This window comes from Schistocerca serialis, chromosome 4 (assembly GCF_023864345.2).
Source record: "Schistocerca serialis cubense isolate TAMUIC-IGC-003099 chromosome 4, iqSchSeri2.2, whole genome shotgun sequence".
NCBI lineage: Eukaryota > Metazoa > Arthropoda > Insecta > Orthoptera > Acrididae > Schistocerca > Schistocerca serialis.
This window is the reverse complement of record NC_064641.1, coordinates 48,001,532-48,020,151: the sequence shown is the minus strand read 5'-3', so window position 1 is coordinate 48,020,151 and position 18,620 is coordinate 48,001,532. Positions and strand designations below refer to the sequence as shown.

The 18,620-nt window shown below is 38.4% G+C and overlaps 1 protein-coding gene across 1 annotated transcript in view; it reads left to right on the top strand.

The window, feature by feature from the left end:
- The window catches only part of LOC126473984 (neural-cadherin-like), a 76,637-nt gene extending 58,775 nt beyond the window's left edge, over positions 1-17,862 (top strand). The window contains exons 3-6 of the mRNA XM_050101372.1: positions 6,931-7,142; positions 10,951-11,148; positions 13,642-13,809; positions 17,507-17,862. Of these exons, the coding sequence (XP_049957329.1) occupies positions 6,931-7,142; positions 10,951-11,148; positions 13,642-13,809; positions 17,507-17,574 (646 nt within the window). The 3' untranslated portion in view covers positions 17,575-17,862. The remainder of the gene's footprint in view (positions 1-6,930; positions 7,143-10,950; positions 11,149-13,641; positions 13,810-17,506) is intronic.
- Positions 17,863-18,620: the final 758 nt, after the last annotated feature.

Genomic DNA, 18,620 nt, shown 5'->3' with positions numbered 1-18,620 from the left:
TAACTGCCATCTGGTTTCTGTACAAGTTGTAAATAGCCTTTCGCTCCCTGTATTTTACCCCTGCCACCTTTAGAATTTGAAAGAGAGTATTCCAGTCAACATTGTCAAAAGCTTTCTCTAAGTCTACAAATGCTAGAAACGTAGGTTTGCCTTTCCTTAATCTTTCTTCTAAGATAAGTCGTAAGGTCAGTATTGCCTCACGTGTTCCAGTATTTCTACGGAATCTTCCCCTAGGTCGGCTTCTACTAGTTTTTCCATTCGTCTGTAAAGAATTTGTGTTAGTACTTTGCAGCTGTGGCTTATTAAACTGATTGTTCGGTAATTTTCACATCTGACAACACCTGCTTTCTTTGGGATTGGAGTTATTATATTCTTCTTGAAGTCTGAGGGTATTTCGCCTGTTTCATACATCTTGCTCACCAGATGGTAGAGTTTTGTCAGGACTGGCTCTCCCAAGGCCGTCAGTAGTTCCAATGGAATGTTGTCTACTCCGGGGCCTTGTTTCGACTCAGGTCCTTCAATGCGCTGTCAAACTCTTCACGCAGTACCGTATCTCCCATTTCATTTTCATCTACATCCTCTTCCATTTCCATAATATTGTCCTCAAGTGCATCGCCCTTGTATAGACCCTCTATATACTCCTTCCACCTTTCTGCTTTCCCTTCTTTGCTTAGAACTGGGTTTCCATCTGAGCTCTTGATGTTCATACATGTGGTTCTCTTATCTCCAAAGGTCTCTTTAACTTTCCTGTAGGCAGTATCTATCTTACCCCTCGTGAGATAAGCCTCTACATCTTTACATTTGTCCTGTAGCCATCCCTGCTTAGCCATTTTGCACTTCCTGTCGATCTCATTTTTGAGACGTTTGTATTCCTTTTTGCCTGCTTCATTTACTGCATTTTTATATTTTCTCCTTTCATCAATTAAATTCAATATTTCTTCTGTTACCCAAGGATTTCTACTAACCCTCTTCTTTTTACCTACTTTTCTCTCCATTTTCCTACGCTCGAATTCCAGTCACCCATGACTATTAAATTTTCGGCTCCCTTCACTATCTGAATAATTTCTTTTATTTCATCATAGATTTCTTCAATTTCTTCGTCATCTGCAGAGCTAGTTGGCATATAAACTTGTACCACTGTAGTAGGCGTGGGCCTCGTATCCATCTTGGCCACAATAATGCGTTCACTATGCTGTTTGTAGTAGCTTACCCGCATTCCTATTTTCCTATTCATTATTAAACCTATTCCTGCATTACCCCTATTTGACTTTGTGTTTATAACCCTGTAGTCACCTGACCAGAAGTCTTGTTCCTCCTGCCACCGAACTTCACTAATTCCCACTATATCTAACTTTAACCTATCCATTTCCCTTTTTAAATTTTCTAACCTACCTGCCCGATTAAGGGATCTGACATTCCACGCTCCGATCCGTAGAACGCCAGTTTCCTTTCTCCTGATAATGACATCCTCTTGCGTAGTCCCCGCCCGGAGATCCGAATGGGGGACTATTTTACCTCCGGAATATTTTACCCAAGAGGACGCCATCATCATTTAATCATACAGTAAAGCTGCATGCCCTCGGGAAAAATTACGGCCGTAGTTTTCCCTTGCTTTCAGCCGTTCGCAGTACCAGCACAGCAAGGCCGTTTTAGTTATTGTTACAAGGCCAGATCAGTCAATCATCCAGACTGTTGCCCTTGCAACTACTGAAAAGGCTGCTGCCCCTCTTCAGGAACCACACGTTTGTCTGGCCTCTCAACAGATACCCCTCCGTTGTGGTTGTACCTACGGTACGGCTATCTGTATTGCTGAGGCACGCAAGCCTCCCCACCAACGGCAAGGTCCATGGTTCATGGGGGTTCACAATGTAGTATTTCAAAATATCATTATTTTGAATACTCTCATGAGCATAAAGGTATTGTGAAAACAACTGAGTACATAAGATGAGATGGTTTTCAAAGTCTGAATACTTTTATCCTCAAGAAAACTAATGAAGTATCTTTACTTAGTAAAGAAGCTTATCTGTAAGGAAAAATACCCATCAAAAATTGCACAATTGAAGACTTAGAGACTTAAAGAAAGTTATGCCATATGTTGTAGAAAAACACAAAGGCTTTTATGATCTACTTTTACAATGGCCAGTAGCTTCTGTTTCTCACAATGATAATGAATAAGATACAGAAATACAAGTTGTTGTAATGTAATAATATTCATCAACTATTAAAGACTTGTGTTTGTAAAATGTGCTAACAGATATTACTCACTGTTTAATAAAAATCTGATTTGCCTGAAGCAAAAACATGCTTGAAATTTTATGGGGAGTTTAAAAGGTATGCAAGTCAACAAGGTAAAATAATTTTTTTCTGGTTTCCTATCAGGTGTTATGCTTCAACAGTGTAACTGATTATAGATCTATGTACACATTTTAATATGTAACATTAGCTAAGCACTATTTAATAACACACTAGAAAATAAGTTTATTTTGTTTTTCTTAAAACTATGAGAAAGTGACTAATGTATCTTTTAACAATTACCCATTCATGTACTGAACTGAACCCAAGATTCATTCTTAGAGCTATCTAGTGAGACTCTTTGTTTCCTATGTTAAATATGAAGTGAACCAGTAATGCATTATTCCAAAAAAATTGTATGTTAATGACTTTTTGGATAATATTAATAGTAACCTCAGATTTTCTGCAGATGACACAGTTATCTATAATGAAGTAGTGCCTGAAAGAAGTTGCACATACCTTGATAAGATTTCAAAGTGCACAATTTCAAATGGTGCAAAGACTGGCAACTTGCTTCAAATGTTCAGAAATGTAAAATTGTGCACCTCACAAAACAAAAAATGTAGCATATGACTATAATATCAGTGAGACACATCTGTAACCAGTCAACTCACACAAATACCTGTGTGTAATAATTTGTAGGGATATGAAATCAAATGATCACATAGTAGCAGTTGTAGGTAAAGCAAGTGGCAGACTGGTTCATCTAAAGAATACTAGGGAAATGCAAACAGTCTACAAAAGAGACTGCATACAAAACACTTGTGCAGCCCATCCTAGAATATTGTGTGTTGGACACACACCAAATGAGACTAATGGAGACCTTGTCATGGAGATGCTGAAAGAACTCAACTGGCGGATGCTTGAAGGCAGACACTATCCAATGAAAACCTACTTTGACAGTTTCTAAAACCAACTTTAAGGGGAGTTAGAACATAAAAAAAATTTTTTTACATTTTTATCCCATTATAAAATTTGCAATTTCCTTAAGAAATTGATATATAACTACTTATAAACTTACTATTCAGAAAATTTTTGAAGCATAGCTTCAATATTTAAAAAAATGTAATTTTTTATGCAGAAGGCTGTGGATTGCAGTATTACAACAGCAAAATCATTTTGTGTGTATTGATAGCACTGTTGAAAACAGTATAGTAGTTTTTCATAATATAAACCCATGTAGTATGTACGAGTTCCAAGAATTCTGTTGCTATGATGTCCAGTGTGGACACCAGAAGGTGGTTGACTTTCAGATTCTGAAAAAAAAAAAAAACAAAAAACATCGTTATGAATGTAAATGATTGAAACAGGTAGTTCATATCTGTGACATTAACTATAAAGGAACAAGTGGTGAAATGGAGGGCTCTGCAGATACTGAAATTTTGAGTCGAGCCATGAGTGAAATGGATGTTTGTTATTCAAGTGTCTTAGAGAGACAGCATATGAGAAATTATTCCTGGAGAAAACAGCACCAGAGAAATTTAACAAATACACAGTTCACATTCATGAAGCACAGTGCACAGCAGAAATGATCACTAGGGAATATGATGATGATCATCATGTCCCACACCCGTTGACAGAGTGTAGGGGAATGATGCGGGAGACCTGCACTGCTGTACTAGGCAATAGAAGTTTGAAAAAAATGATATCCATGGAAAATGGTCAAAAGGGTGTTACACAATACTGAACAGGGTGCTTCTGAGATAGTACAAACAAAGAAATACAACATATATTCAATAATTTTTAGTCATTTCAGATTTTAGAAGCTGTTTCTGAAAATTAAGCTTTTAGTTGCATTATTCACTAGATTTTAGAAAGAACTTGAGTAGAATATTCAAATTTTCATGAAGCTGACACGTGGATGTACTGAGTCTCCCAAACTAAAATAAAAACATAACGCCAAATATAATCATATGACAAAATTGCAATAATTAAAACTTTTTTTGAGAGAGTGCAAAAATTATAAAAAATTTTAACTATATCCACTGATGTCCAAAATTAAAGCAACAAACAGAAATTTTGCAAGGTTTTTTTTATTTTGCCACATTTTGCCACAAAGCAGTGTAAAAGGAGATAGTAAAGTAGAAACAATGTAAAGAACGTGGAATGTTATCGACTGCATGCATAACAGTAGACAAAACTGTTCTTAATTTTTTCCCAACTTAAAAGATTTGCACACAGATTCTGTCAACTGGTTAATGTGCTCAATATGGGGTGTGACCACCTCTGGCACCAATACAGGCCTGTGCTGTGAATGATGTCGTCAATCTAATGTTGAGGCAATAATGCACATTCTTCCTGCTGAACTGTTCACAAGTCTTGGAGGGTTGTTGCCTGTCTCCCTAGTGCATCTCTGACATGCTAATTGGGATTCAATTTGGGAGAGTGAGCAGGCCACACCATGTGTGCAATATCTAGAAACACACACACCTGTGCTCTATGAGGTCAAGCATTATTATTCATCAATATGAAGGCTGGGTTTGCAGCACCTCACAGCAACTGTGCATGAGATCCCAAGATCTCCTCGTGGTACCTGACAGCAGTTAAATCTTGCTGATTCACCTGTACAATTTTCATGAATGGTTATTCAGCATAATCCCTGCCCACACTATTAGAGATCCTCCTTGATAACAGTCTCTTTCCATAATGTTTGGGTCCCAAAACTGTGTTACACCTGCCATTCAGTGTGAATTTGTCGAGAATCGCTTCCAGACCAAATCGAGACTCATTTGTGAAAGCAACATTGGACCACCATTCGACTGTCCAAGTAGCATGTAGACAGCTCCGCTCTACACTTTCCCTTCTTTGAAGACATTACAGAGGTCAAGAGACAGCAGGTCTCCAACAATAAAAGCCACTCCGCTGAAGCCTTCTGTGCACCGTTTGCCTCATTATAACACATCCAGGGGATGCTGTGAGGTTAGATGCCAGTTGCAGTGCAGTACTAAGGCTGTATCATCGTGCCCTTCCTGGCAAATAATGGTCCACTCTTTCTGATGTCACATGTGGTCGACCCTTCCTGGTCTCAGGGATACAGTTCCGGTCTCTATACACTGTCGCCTCATCCAAGAAACAACAGAACAGTTCACATTAAGCCATCAGGCCACAACAGTTTGTGACTCTCCTGCTTCCATTGTTTCTGTGGCTCCCCACAGCAGAGGGTCTGTAGGCATCTTCTCTGCACCATACTGCACCATCTGTGACTGTGTACACAGCAATTGCGGATGTGGGCCTACCCTGCAGGCACTACCCCCACTTGACAGGTGCCCTGAAGTCATTGCTGGTGTAGTTGTACATTGATTGTAATGCCGTCTTCCATGCAAAACGTGATTGTAATGACATCTGTTGACTGTTTGTATGATTATATCTTGTATTAGACACAGGACAGGGATATAGCAGTTTGTTTTTTTAATTTTGAACACTAGTTTATTTAAAGTATTGTATTTCTCAAACCACTGACTGAAATTCAATGCCCTTAAATCAGAATATGTAATGTGTAATGTCTTGTAAAAGTTCTATGTCCATTGCTGCAGTGATTTCTGAAATGTAGAGAAGCCAAGTATCAATTTAACATTGTTGTCATAGGGTGTTCAAGCTCCCCTCAAGTGACAGATCTAGGAATATACTATAAACACTTACGTATCACTCCCATACAGACCGTCAAGACAAGATTAGATTAATTACAGTGTGCTCTGAGACATTTGGGCACTCATTCTTCCCACAGCCAATATGTGAGTGCAATTGGAATAAGCCCTAATAACAGGTGTAATGAGATGTAGCCTCTGCCATGCACTTCACAGTCGTTTGCAGGATGTGGATATAGATGTGGACGTAGGATCCTGTGATCTGTACAACTGAAGGCCTTAGAAAGTTCATAAAAAGTGGGTAGGTGAAACCTTGTCATTGAATTGTGACTGCCTCAAAATATTACATTTGCAGGTTTGTTCAACCATTTTTTAATATTATCTTTTACAACACTTTTGAGAAGGCACTCAATAGTGAAAGGGATCAAAAGCTATTATTATCTGTCCTAGAACCTTTCTTAAAGAGAGGTCAAACAATAGCAAAATTTAGCCTGTCTGGAAAAATAAATCATGAAAGTGATGCATTAAATATATGGCTGAAAACAGTTGCTATATCAGAAGAACATGCTCTTAATATTTTCCTTTAAAAGTTTTTTAGGCTGTTTCTGGAGTCCGGATATTTATGAGTGACACAGAACTAATTACAGTGTTGGAGAAGTACATGTGGACTGCATATGAAATTTTTATTAGAAAAAGAAGTGTTTAATTGAAAGTTCAGTACATACACATGGATCATTTTATACATAAGGTTGTTACACATATGATATCAAACCTGGAAGTTTTAATATGGTGAAGTGAGATGTCAGAAGCGAAATACATTTAGAGTAACTTTAAAGCAACAATATTTGAGAAATTTCCACTTAGCTAATAGATTATCTTAAAATTTTCACAAGAATATGAGTACCGTACTTTAGAAAATTCAAATGTAACAAAGATAAAGGTGTTCAGATTATTTATAAGGATATACCATTATAATTTGCTTTTTTAGCATAAACTCCTCCTTTGGATGTCATTTTCATATTTTGGACAAACATTGTTTTATCTCTGTTACTAGGTGTGGTAGTGAAAGTACTACTTTGAAACCAGGAGCTGACGTTTGTAATAATCCCGAAAGTGCAAAATGTCTCTATCAACACTCAAAACTTAGTTACAAGTGTGTTTGCCCTGATGATGCAGAAGGCAAAAGGCATGGATTTCTACAAGAAAGGCACACATTTTCTCTTGGTATATGGATTCTGATTGTGTCGCTATCAGCAGCTATCTTTGGTAAGATTGTTTTTACTAAATAAGAAGATAATTTATTAAAAAAAATGCAGACCAGGAATCATAATTACAAATTTGATTTTAGAAATCGAGAAATTTCTCAAATAACTTCTTTCACTCTTAGTAAAGTGTTTGCTTGCAAAAAAATGAAAACTGTGTATCAAAATAGAACTCAAACCCAGACTTCCATGTTTTGTATATTGTTCTCATAATTATGTAACTTGGAGATATCTCTTGGATTAGTGCTGAGTATTAATTTAGCAGTGAATGGCATACTGTTGTTAAACTATACTAAAGCTCCACTAACTTTATCGTAGAAATCTAAGGAAGAAGTGTATAGTGCTCAACGTTTTGACTGCAGCCTAAAGGGTTTTAGTCTTGTTTCTCCTACGGTTAATTCATTATTTTCTACACACTTTCTTGCTCTTACTAAACAACTTCAATCTATCTTTTCTAGGGGATTTGGAATCACTTCTTAATCTGTTTTATTCTGTGGTATTGCTCTGCTAGTATTTGTTTGATTGCTCTTAGTGTTCTTGGACTCAGAATACCATGTATTTATCAAAAAACCTTTCTTCTTTTCATATCATTCTCCAATGCCCTCACCTCTCACTCTCTCTTCCCCAATGCCATGTATTTTTCAATGAGAAAATTAACTAAACAGTAAGCCATAGTCTTCAATGAAACCACTCAGCATGCAGAAGCATATCATTTGATATAAAGGTTAATTACAAGCTACGGTATACTATTTTTCAGAATGTGGGGGTGATTTGCATGTTCAAGTGAGAGAAACAACCATAATATAGCAACAAATATGTCCAGGGGAACTTACAAATGGAATGAACACACACAAACAGAGGCTGAGATCGATTGGAGTAATCCTAAGGAAATGTAACTGACTCATGAAAAAGTAACTTAGAAAGGCCTTACTTGACCAACTGTTCACATTCCAATGGTACATGCTACAGGAGGGATTTTGTGTGTCGCAAGGATATTTACTGCTGGAATTTCAAATTCGTATGTCCCAAGAAGAATCAGTCAACATATTTCTTCCACCTACACACATTTCACAAAATCAATATGACATTAAAATTGGAAAAACATTAGAGCTCATATGGCATCTAACCAACAGGTGTTCTTCCAGCAACACATTCTTGAATGGAACAAGAAAGGGGAAGGATACCAAGAAGTATCCTCCACCAAAGTACAGATGTGGATGGGAAAGCCGTAAGGGAACATAACTTAAAAAGGAATAAGACAGTGTATGCTACAGCATAAATTATAATCAAAACAACATGCTAAGATGTAAGTTTTCTTCGACATGTGGTGTGCAATATGTGTAAAACAAAGATTATAATGTACAAATAAGTAAACAAGTGCTCAGTAAAACAACACAAAATGATACTATATCTCCAGTAATAAATAGACATCCACAGAAAATTGCTTATCTAGAGCTCTGAGATTGTCTTTAAGGCAAAAACTGATCATTTGTCATTATCACAGCCTCTTTTCTTTAGTAAAAATGCCCCACTAAATTGTTGCTGATGATCTGATGCACTTCAGCTCTCAGTCAGTTGGTCATTTCCATTACCGTCTATCAACAAACCTTTGCAGTGGGTCCTTTGTTTTAAAAAAAGAGGGTCTTTTCATGTTGAAAATTAAAGGTGAATTCCTGCTATAACATCGGTAGTCGTTCAATATTACTTTGAAGGCATCAACTATTGTGGCCTAATTTCAGCAAGATCATGCTCATCTAGATGTAAAAAGAAATCTGTAAGACTTCTATGATGATTATTTCTGTCATTCATCAGTTTTTCACTTCTGATAATGTTTGTTAGTGCAAAAATCGCAAACCTGCACCATGTAAGTCCCCCTATAATTAACTGTCTAAGTAAGTTTAAGATCAGAAGAAAGTAAGGGCTTACCCCTTCAAACTGAGCACTACAGACTGAGACAGTTTTACCTTAATCCTCATGATTGTCAGTGTGAGTAAATTAGCTCTAGTCATAATTTTTAGTATAGTATTTACTTTACAAAAGTAGTCCACCTGTCACTTGATGCATGATTTCAGGCTTCCCAACATGACAGTCATGATTATGCCATCTTCACATGGTGCTGATGACTGAATGTCTTCATGTGGATACCTTCTTATATATCTGCAGCCCCAGCAGCCTGGTGTGGCTGGAAGAACAATCTCAGGGCATGAAACATGGTCCTCAGCTGCTGTCTCATTGTGTTTTAAGACACTGCTTAAACAGAGGAGACATGCTTCATGGTATTTTATTAGGATGCAGTCCTAGATAGCATTGGCCTGTTGCTCACCTTGGTCCCATCAAAGTTCATTGTACGTCCTGTGGAGAGGCAGCAATCCGCAAAAGCTGACTTTTTTGTCTGTTGCCTATTGTTGTGGCACCTGTGCAATCTGGGTTGTCTGACCTATGTACATTTCCCCACACTGACATGGGATGCAGCACATTCCCAGTTTCAGAGGCTCAGTTCATCTTCCATAGAGCTCCCTAAGGCTATGTTCTTTTGCAGTGGACAGAACACATATTTGACATTGTCTCTGCAGAGAATTATTCCAATTTTAGTGGATATGTTTCTGATGTAAGGTATGAATACCCATGCTATATGTTTTTTTCTTTTTCCTCTACTGCAACATTAGGCATAGTCTCCTTCAGTTTCAAGACACACCAGATCTAGCAGTTGTAGTAGCCATTGTTCTGGATAACTGACTGTAAGTAGTTAAACTTCTTTAGTATACTTTCTTGACTGGAAATTCCATGTGCCCTGTATACTAGTGTACTTAGGACACCTTCATATTGCAATGGGTAGTGACAGCTGGAGGCTGGTGGCCTTGCAGCAGTGATAAAACAGCTTCCTGTCAGATCACCAAAGTTATGTGCTGTCAGGCTTGTCTAGCATGATCATTTGAGTTTGCTGAGTGATGTCAGCAAGCATGATGCACTCAGCCCTTGTGAGACCAATTGAGGAGCTACTTGACTGGAAATTAGCAGCTCTGGTCACAAAAACCGACAGCAGCCAGGAGAGCAGTGTGCTGACCATATGCCCCCCTATATCTGCATCCAGTGACACCTGTCGGCTGAGGAAGACACGTCGGTCAGTTGGTACCCTTGAGCTTTTAGAGGTCTGTTCAGATGGACTTATGACAGCTGAAGATGTGCAAGGACAAATCTCAATTCATTGGCTTTCAATAAATGTTATACCATAGCACACCATTTGGTCTCCATTTAACCAGCAGTCAAGAAATGGGAGATGTTTGTTTATCTCCACATCTACTTAGCCTGTGCCATCTGCATGACACCATCTATCTGAGTACCCATGAGCAGTTCGTGAATGTATAGTTTGATACAACCCACATATACAAAGGCCCCTTTCATGATAGGATTGGTGGAAAATGATATGTGTATGAATAATATGAAATGAGAAAAAGCATAACCATTCAAGAAGACAATGGAGAGAAGCAAAAAGATAATCTGACTAAAACAGAATACATGAATTAATGGTGTATCAACAAAACTGATGACTTGTGGTAAGAAATGATTTCTGTTCCAGCAAATTCCTTCACATGCTCTTACAACAACAAAATGTATACATGTAGGGCTTTAAACACTTTTTAGTATGTTGTGAGAGCAACTTTATGAAAAAAAGCAACCCCTCACTACCTGGTACATTTCAATCCCTAGTCACCCTTCTGACTTGTTCATACATGTATCTGATCAAACTACTGCTGTTGTTTTTATTTAAGATCTGTTTTTAATAAACATAGTGTAATAAATTTGATTTGCAGTGCTTGGTGCAATGTTCAGTGGATACAAATATCAATGCAGTACCCATGAAACAACTGAAGTAAAGAATGATGTTCAAGAAAATGTGATATTTCACGCTGATGAAGGAGGAGGGAAAGACGACACAGTCTCCTGTAGCATGAAAGAGTTGAAAATATATGTTGACAAGATTGGGCCTACAGAATCAGTGGAAATGCACAGTATGTACAAAACCTCTAAGATTTTTAGATGTCACATGTAATTTCTATTCTACAGAAGTATCAGACTTTTTTTGTAGCCAATGCATATAATTATTTTTCTAGAAAAATATTTTTTTATCTGCAAAGTTATCAAACTTACGCTGTGCTCTAATAATCTATTCCTTCATTCTAAGAAATTAAATGTATTCAATAATTAAATTTATACTAACATCCCCATTCATGTCACAGTCCAACTCTAACTTATTCAGCTGATTTTAAACTTATCTCCTCCTCCCTTGTAACCATGGCTTACCCACAACTTCAACTTGTTTAAAGGCATCACCTACAGTCACATCTACTGCACTGCATTGCGCACTCAAGACTGTGACTTCCTACGCCATTCCACTCAAAGGCCATCTAGGGTAATCTTTACTAGCTACTCATAGTTCTAAATCCTGTGCCTTGTTCAGATTTACTGATGATGATCTAGTCCCAGATTAAGGACAACAGACCCTCATTAACACATTTTCTCTCATAGTTCACCTTCTCCCATCAGGTCAGTGAGCTTCCTAGACATGGACACCCATATCAGTGATGAGTACATAAGAACCTACACTCACACTAAAGCCAGTCACAAGCACTGCTTGTAACCCACCTCTGTGGCCAAGGTCACTAATATACACTTGTGCAGTGGTGCTTGACATGGGGCTATGACTGTTTGAATCCTGGTGGTGTAAAAATTTTTCATCATCAGCATTTGGCTGGCAAGGCAAGGAGAGGTGGTGGTGTAAAGCTCCTGAACATCAGACTTTGTACCAATGTCCTAGTTTAAATACCAAACCTCTCCAGTGTCTCATGAAGTGAGGGTATGTGACACTGTTGATGATGATCTGTCCTTCGAATGGGGAAGTTAAGATCAGTGGCCTCCTTGGTGCTATTCACAAAAAGTAGGCTATGTGCAAGCACTGGGTTTCACCCTCTACCTTCTCTCATCATCACCATCATCATCATCATCATCATCATCATCATCATCATCATACAACATGAACATTACACTACACTCAACACACACACACACACACACACACACACACACACACACACACACACACATGTACTTGTAGTATTACAAATACTGCAATGGAGCATGTTGCAAATAAATTCAAAAAATTGCCTCTATTTCAGCAGCTACCAACTATTAAGCACTAAAAAATATAGATCAGTCACCCACAGATGCGCTAACTGCAGTAACAAAGGATCATCCTCCTAGTATGCTGGAAGTTTTACAAAGGCCTTTGGATATTGACATTACTCTTCTCATCTTGTCCGAAAAGAGATTATCCCATATCATATCCATATGTTCATTCCATAATCACTGTACACCTGCTGACCAACCACAAAATAGCCCCTTCTTCATCACCACTATCTACCAAGGACTGGGAAACTGAATTACATTGTCTGACTATCCCTTTAAATGAACATATCCTCCCCATTATCCTTCCTACATCTTTCAAAGCAATATTCTATCATCCACACAACATACATAACATTCATAGCCATCTATGTGCCTACCCAGCTTTAAGCTCCCAGTCCAAACTGTCATATCCTCGGGAAGACAGCTGAAAGACCTGTGCCAAACATCAATACACCACTCGTATTCCAGCCCTCGTGCTAGCACTGCCTATGGCATTGGAGTTAGGGCAATGTGCACAAGCAGCCACAATACCTATGAACTTTAAAGCACTAAGTGCACTTGGTTACACCGATATGGCCACAAACCAGTAATATAGCCAGATGTATTACCATCACTAAGTTGTGGTGGAGGAGCAACTAACATCATCTACTTGCTAAGCAAATTGCTCTGCTTCTTAACAACCTACGCCATCTGTGACTTGTGAAAATAAAAACTATACCTGCAACATACCCTCTGTTGCTGTGACTCATCTGCCACCTGTCTCCATCATTCCCTGTCCTCTACCCAACCCTGCTCCCTATCCCATTTCCTTGTTATTTCACCCCCTTGCCCTCACACCAGCCTCAGACCCTTCTTATTACTTTTTACTGCATTGTGTTCATATATATCACCCTTTCCTTATTTTGTGTTCTTACTTCAATTGCTTCACTATCCCTGTATACTATTCCCATAATGTTTCCCACACCAGCCCCTACCCTACCCCCAGAATATCCATAATTCTTTCACAATATATGATTCTTCCTAAACCCTTTCCCTGCCATTTCTTCCTCTCCTCTAAAACCACATCTTTTACACGTCTATATCATCCACACCTCACTTTAATCAGGCAGCAATGCTGAGAAGAAACAATAGCTGTGTGTGTGTGTGTGTGTGTGTGTGTGTGTGTGTGTGAGAGAGAGAGAGAGAGAGAGAGAGAGAGTGAGAGTGAGAGTAACATTATTACAATAATGCTGAAACAAATATATGTTATGGAGTACAAATACCATTTTTTCAATACAAAATAATATGCTATCCTCTCAAATTTCATTTTCTTTTTGCAGAATTTTCAGAGATTCAACAGAATTCTGAAGAAATATTAAAAAATATAATAGAAAAACACAAAAGAGAAATTGATATGAAATTAATCTCTGACAATTTGGACCACACATGTTGCTATGACTTTGAAGGCATTGCAGAAGCTTCTAGTTCTTTATCCTCTTTGACCACAGGTACACAATTAATTTTAAATGTTTTAGCAGATGGTGGCAAATATTCAAATTATGCAGGGATGACTCAGTACTCACCCTCACAGCTCTACTTCCACTAGTAGCTGTCTTACTTTCCATATTTTACTGAAGTTTACTTGCTTACTCCTGGAAGAAAGGGTGTTGCAGGTAAATGGCTAGACATAGCTAGGGAATTCTTTTCATAATGAATCTTTCACTCTGCAGTGGAGTGTACACTGTTTTCAAACTTCCTGGCAGATTTACATACTGGACCAGGACTCACACCAGGACTCGAACAGGGACTTGTTCTTTCTATCTGAACTATCCAGGCATGACTCAGACCTGCCCTCTCAGATTCACTTCTGCCAGTAGCTCTCTCCTACCTCCCAGACATCACAGAAGTTCTCCTGCATATCACTGCCAAGTAAAAGATTCATTCTCGAAACAATTCCCTAGGCTATGATTAAGTCATTTATCTACAGTATCCTTTCTTCCAGGAGTATTAGTCCAAAAGGTATGTAGGAGAACATCTGCAAAATTTGAAAGACAGGAGAGGAGCTGGTGGCAGTAAAACTGTTAGTGTTGTTTGTGACTTTTACCTAGATAACTCAGTCATTAATAATGTTACGCAGGAAAGGCAAGGTTCCCAGTTAAATACTGGACTGGCACACAGTTTTTATCTGCCAGAAATGTTCAATATAATGCAGATTCTGTGGTGGGCGAAAGAGTCATTACTGAACTTATAGCTTTTTTTTGCAAAATGATAAAGAATTGAAATTGTAAAACTTAACACAACTAAGTGTCATTTCAGTGTCTGAGTTACAAACCCCCCCCCCACCCCCCGTCTTGTGTGACAGTCAGCCGTGGTAGATAAACGTATTTAAAAGGTTATAGTAACATGCCACAATGTATACGTATAAAAATCTCAGTTCACCACAATGACATCAAGACAATTGAAACTGAAAAAGTTATTTTCATTTTTTTCAGCAACAAAGGATTATTTTACCTTCTTTATAGCTTTATAACAAGGAATTTGGTAGATTTGTTAATAGTAAATTTTCACTTCTCATTTCATGTGTCTCTTCTAGTCCTATTCAAATATTGTTTTAGTAGATCACTGAAATTATTGCTGTCCAAGGACAAAACATTTATTTCCAATGTCAGATATCTATAGATAACCTAAGATGACTTGAGTTCCAATTTCAGTGTGTGTGTGTGTGTGTGTGTGTGTGTGTGAGAGAGAGAGAGAGAGAGAGAGAGAGAGAGAGAGAGAGAGAGTGACTGAGTGTGAGTGCTGAAAAGCAGTAGAAAAGATTAAGGGAACTACTACTATACACAACTGAGTTGGTTACAGGTTTCTATAAAATATATCGAATCTATTGAGCGACTTTGAATCAAATGACATTCTACATCACAACCAGCAGGGCGCGTATAAATTACACCCTTTCTTTGATACATTTGATTTAGTACCATGTTGCACCTATTTAGGAATATATGTTCCTCTTGGGTATTGAGTATGAGTGACTGGATTGAGTATATCTTGGTAGACAGTTAATCATGTTATAGTGGAGTGAGAAACAGCAAAGCCAGAAAAGTGAGATGTGATAGAACAGTGTAGTTCATTGAAATCTGACACTGTCAAACAAAAGCATTTGATCTATTTTAAGAACAAGCTTTTAATTGCAAATGTCTTAATTGGAAGAAGATAAGAGCCAACCTGCAAATGGTGAACCCTGGCAGCTACACTGAACATTTACTGTGTATCTCTGTTGTTTCATTTTATGGTCCCCTGCTGAGAAAAGGCACAAGCGCGCATGCACGCACACACACACACACACACACACACACACACACACACACACACACGCATGCGCCCACCCCCCACCCCCATGCACACACACACGTATTTAACTATTTTTTTCCTTATGCTTGATTCCTTCAGTCTTTGTAAATTTGTGTGTTCCCTAATTACAGTAGTGAAATAATATGTTTGTTTCATTTCATCACACAAGTGGTCCCTGTCTATCAAAGTTCCTTTCAGTACTAAACAATGGAAAGTCCAGCTAAGAATATTAGCAGTTATGGAAGGGAGAGACTGATACCCTAAAGATGCAGCACTGAGCTGCAGACAGCCACAGCAAAAAGACTGTTACACATAGCTTTTGACCAAAGCCTTTCTTCAGAAAAGGAAGAAAAATGCACACATTCACATAAGCAGGCACACCTCATGTACACATGACTGCTAACGTCGACAGCTCTGGGCCGGTAGCAACTGTTGCATTGAACAACGAAAGCAACAACCTGGACTGGTGCAGGGAAGCAGGACAGATGGTTGGGTATGGATGCAGGGAGAGAAGAGCGCTATCTGGTGCACTGTGCAGTGACTAGAAGATGGTAGGTCAAAGCTGCTAGGAGGCTGCGAGAAGCAGAGAAAAGGAGAGGAGCAGAGAGAGAAAAAGACTGGTGGGTGCATTGGCAGAGAGCAATGCAAAAAATGGCTCTAAGCACTATGGGACTTAACATCTGAGGTTATTGGTCCCATAGACTTAGAACTACTTGAACCTAACTAACCTAAGGACATCACACACATACATGCCCGAGGCAGGATTCGAACCTGCGACCGTAGCAGCAGTGCGGTTCTGGAGTGGAGCACCTGGAACTGCTTGGCCAGAGAGCAATGCACAATGAGGGTGAGGGAGCATGAATTGGAAGGAGGTGATAGGACAGAGGGAGCAGAAACTCCTTGGGTGGATGGGGTGTGGATAGAAGGTTGCCTTAGGGTGAGGCCGGGATAATTTCTGGAGAGGAGAATCTGTTGTACGGATATTTCCCATCTGCTTTGTCCAGAAAAGCTGGTTGTGGATGGAATGATCCAGATGGCCCAGGTTGTAAAGCAGCCACTGAAGTTTAGCTTGTCATGTACAGCTGCATGTTGTGCCACATGGTGGTCCACTTTGCTCTCGGCCACACTCGTGGTGTTCATTCATCCTGGTGGACAGCTCATTGGTGGTCATACCAATATAAAAAGCTGTGCAGTGATTGCAGTATAGCTGGCACATGTCACTACAGCTTTCACATATGGCCCAAACTCTAATTCGGTATGATAAGCCTGTGACAGGACTGAAATACGAAATGCTGGGTGGATGGACTGGGCAGGGTCTTCCACTTGGGTCTTTTACAGGGACATGATCACTGTGGCAAGGGATTGGGCTTGGGAGTTGTATAGGGATGAACTCAGATGTTGCAGAGGTTGGATTGGGTTTGTTTGGGGACATGACACAGGCAGCCTGGTGACTGGGAAACGGTGCACCTGCACTGACAAGGTCTCCCTTGTCCAGTATGCTGAAGGTCTCTCTCTCTCTCTCTCTCTCTCTCTCTCTCTCTCTCACTCACACACACACACACACACACACACACACACACACACACACACCACATTATTTGCTGAAAGAAGTAATGCTGGTTAGTGTTTGCAGTGTCTGGAAACTTTGATGATACGATGTTGCACTGAAATTTAATTAATAACATAAATTATTATTTTGCTCTAAATTGCACATTATATAAAAGAAAAATTAAGATATTAATCTGCAGAAGGCTTTCATGTTAACTATTCCCAGATTTTTTAGTGTATTAGGATGATTCTACATTTGATAGTTTCCTAACTACATTCAAAATTTAGTTCCTTATTCATCTCTTCCAGAGTATGATGGCACAGAAAAGGATTGCAAGGACTTCACAAAAATTGCACAAGATGTTACCAGAGTATAATACAAACACCTTGGCAGGACCAATAAGTCTTGCACTCAATGTGACACATCTTACAGGGTTGAGTAAGAAACCCGCAGTGGTAGTAGACCAACTTCTCAAAAGTGACACTAAGGATAGAAGTGTTCTATCATTCACAGACAATTTCTTTGTATATATACTCTCTGCTTGCTGCAGTGTTGTGATATTATTTGAAAAAAATCAAGACTTAACATATTTTTATAAATAACAAATGTGAGCATATACATATACATATATTTTTTATCACTGACTTGTTGATATAACATGTGTTTTCTGTTGATGAATGGAGATTTAACTTCTCGTGAAAACAGATTTTTTTACACATAAATAACTGATGGGTACTATTGTCAACTTATCCTTAAAAAGAATAAAATTTTTGAATAAGAGTTTCTAAATCTTTTTTTAATGAAAATATGCAATGTAATTGCTTTGGTTGTACAGCATTCTTTACTGCTTACACTTGTTTGGCTTCAAAATATTAGTAAGATTTCCCAATACTTTTCCATCATTTAAACAATTTTTTCAACAATAAAACCAAAAACGCCAGTTTTTTCACAATAAAAATTCTTTTAGGAGATCTACTCTCTGCCTTTGTTTTTCACTGACAGCATTTACTGCTATATACAAAGACAGCAATATGTCTGTGGCCAAGTTAATTCTTGGACATGATAATGTAATGTGATTAAAAGAAACAAAACTCTTTCAATATAAACAAGTCAGACAGGAATATTCTGCCACTATTTTTACTGTAGCTGCGATGCAATGGTGTATTACTACATTCAGTTGTCATGTACTCCAGAGAGTAAACACTCCTGCTGAATTTTATAATATCACTACCTTGTTTTCATGTACCACCCAACATTTGGTTTTGGCTTATTTGATGGTGACAAATTTATTTGGGCAAATGACATAAATGTTTTCAGAGCCGATACTAAGATCTGACAAGATAAATTTGATTAAAATGAGTAAGAATGCTAAAAAATTGTAGAAAAAACACACAAAAACAAACATACTATAAAAGCTTGCCA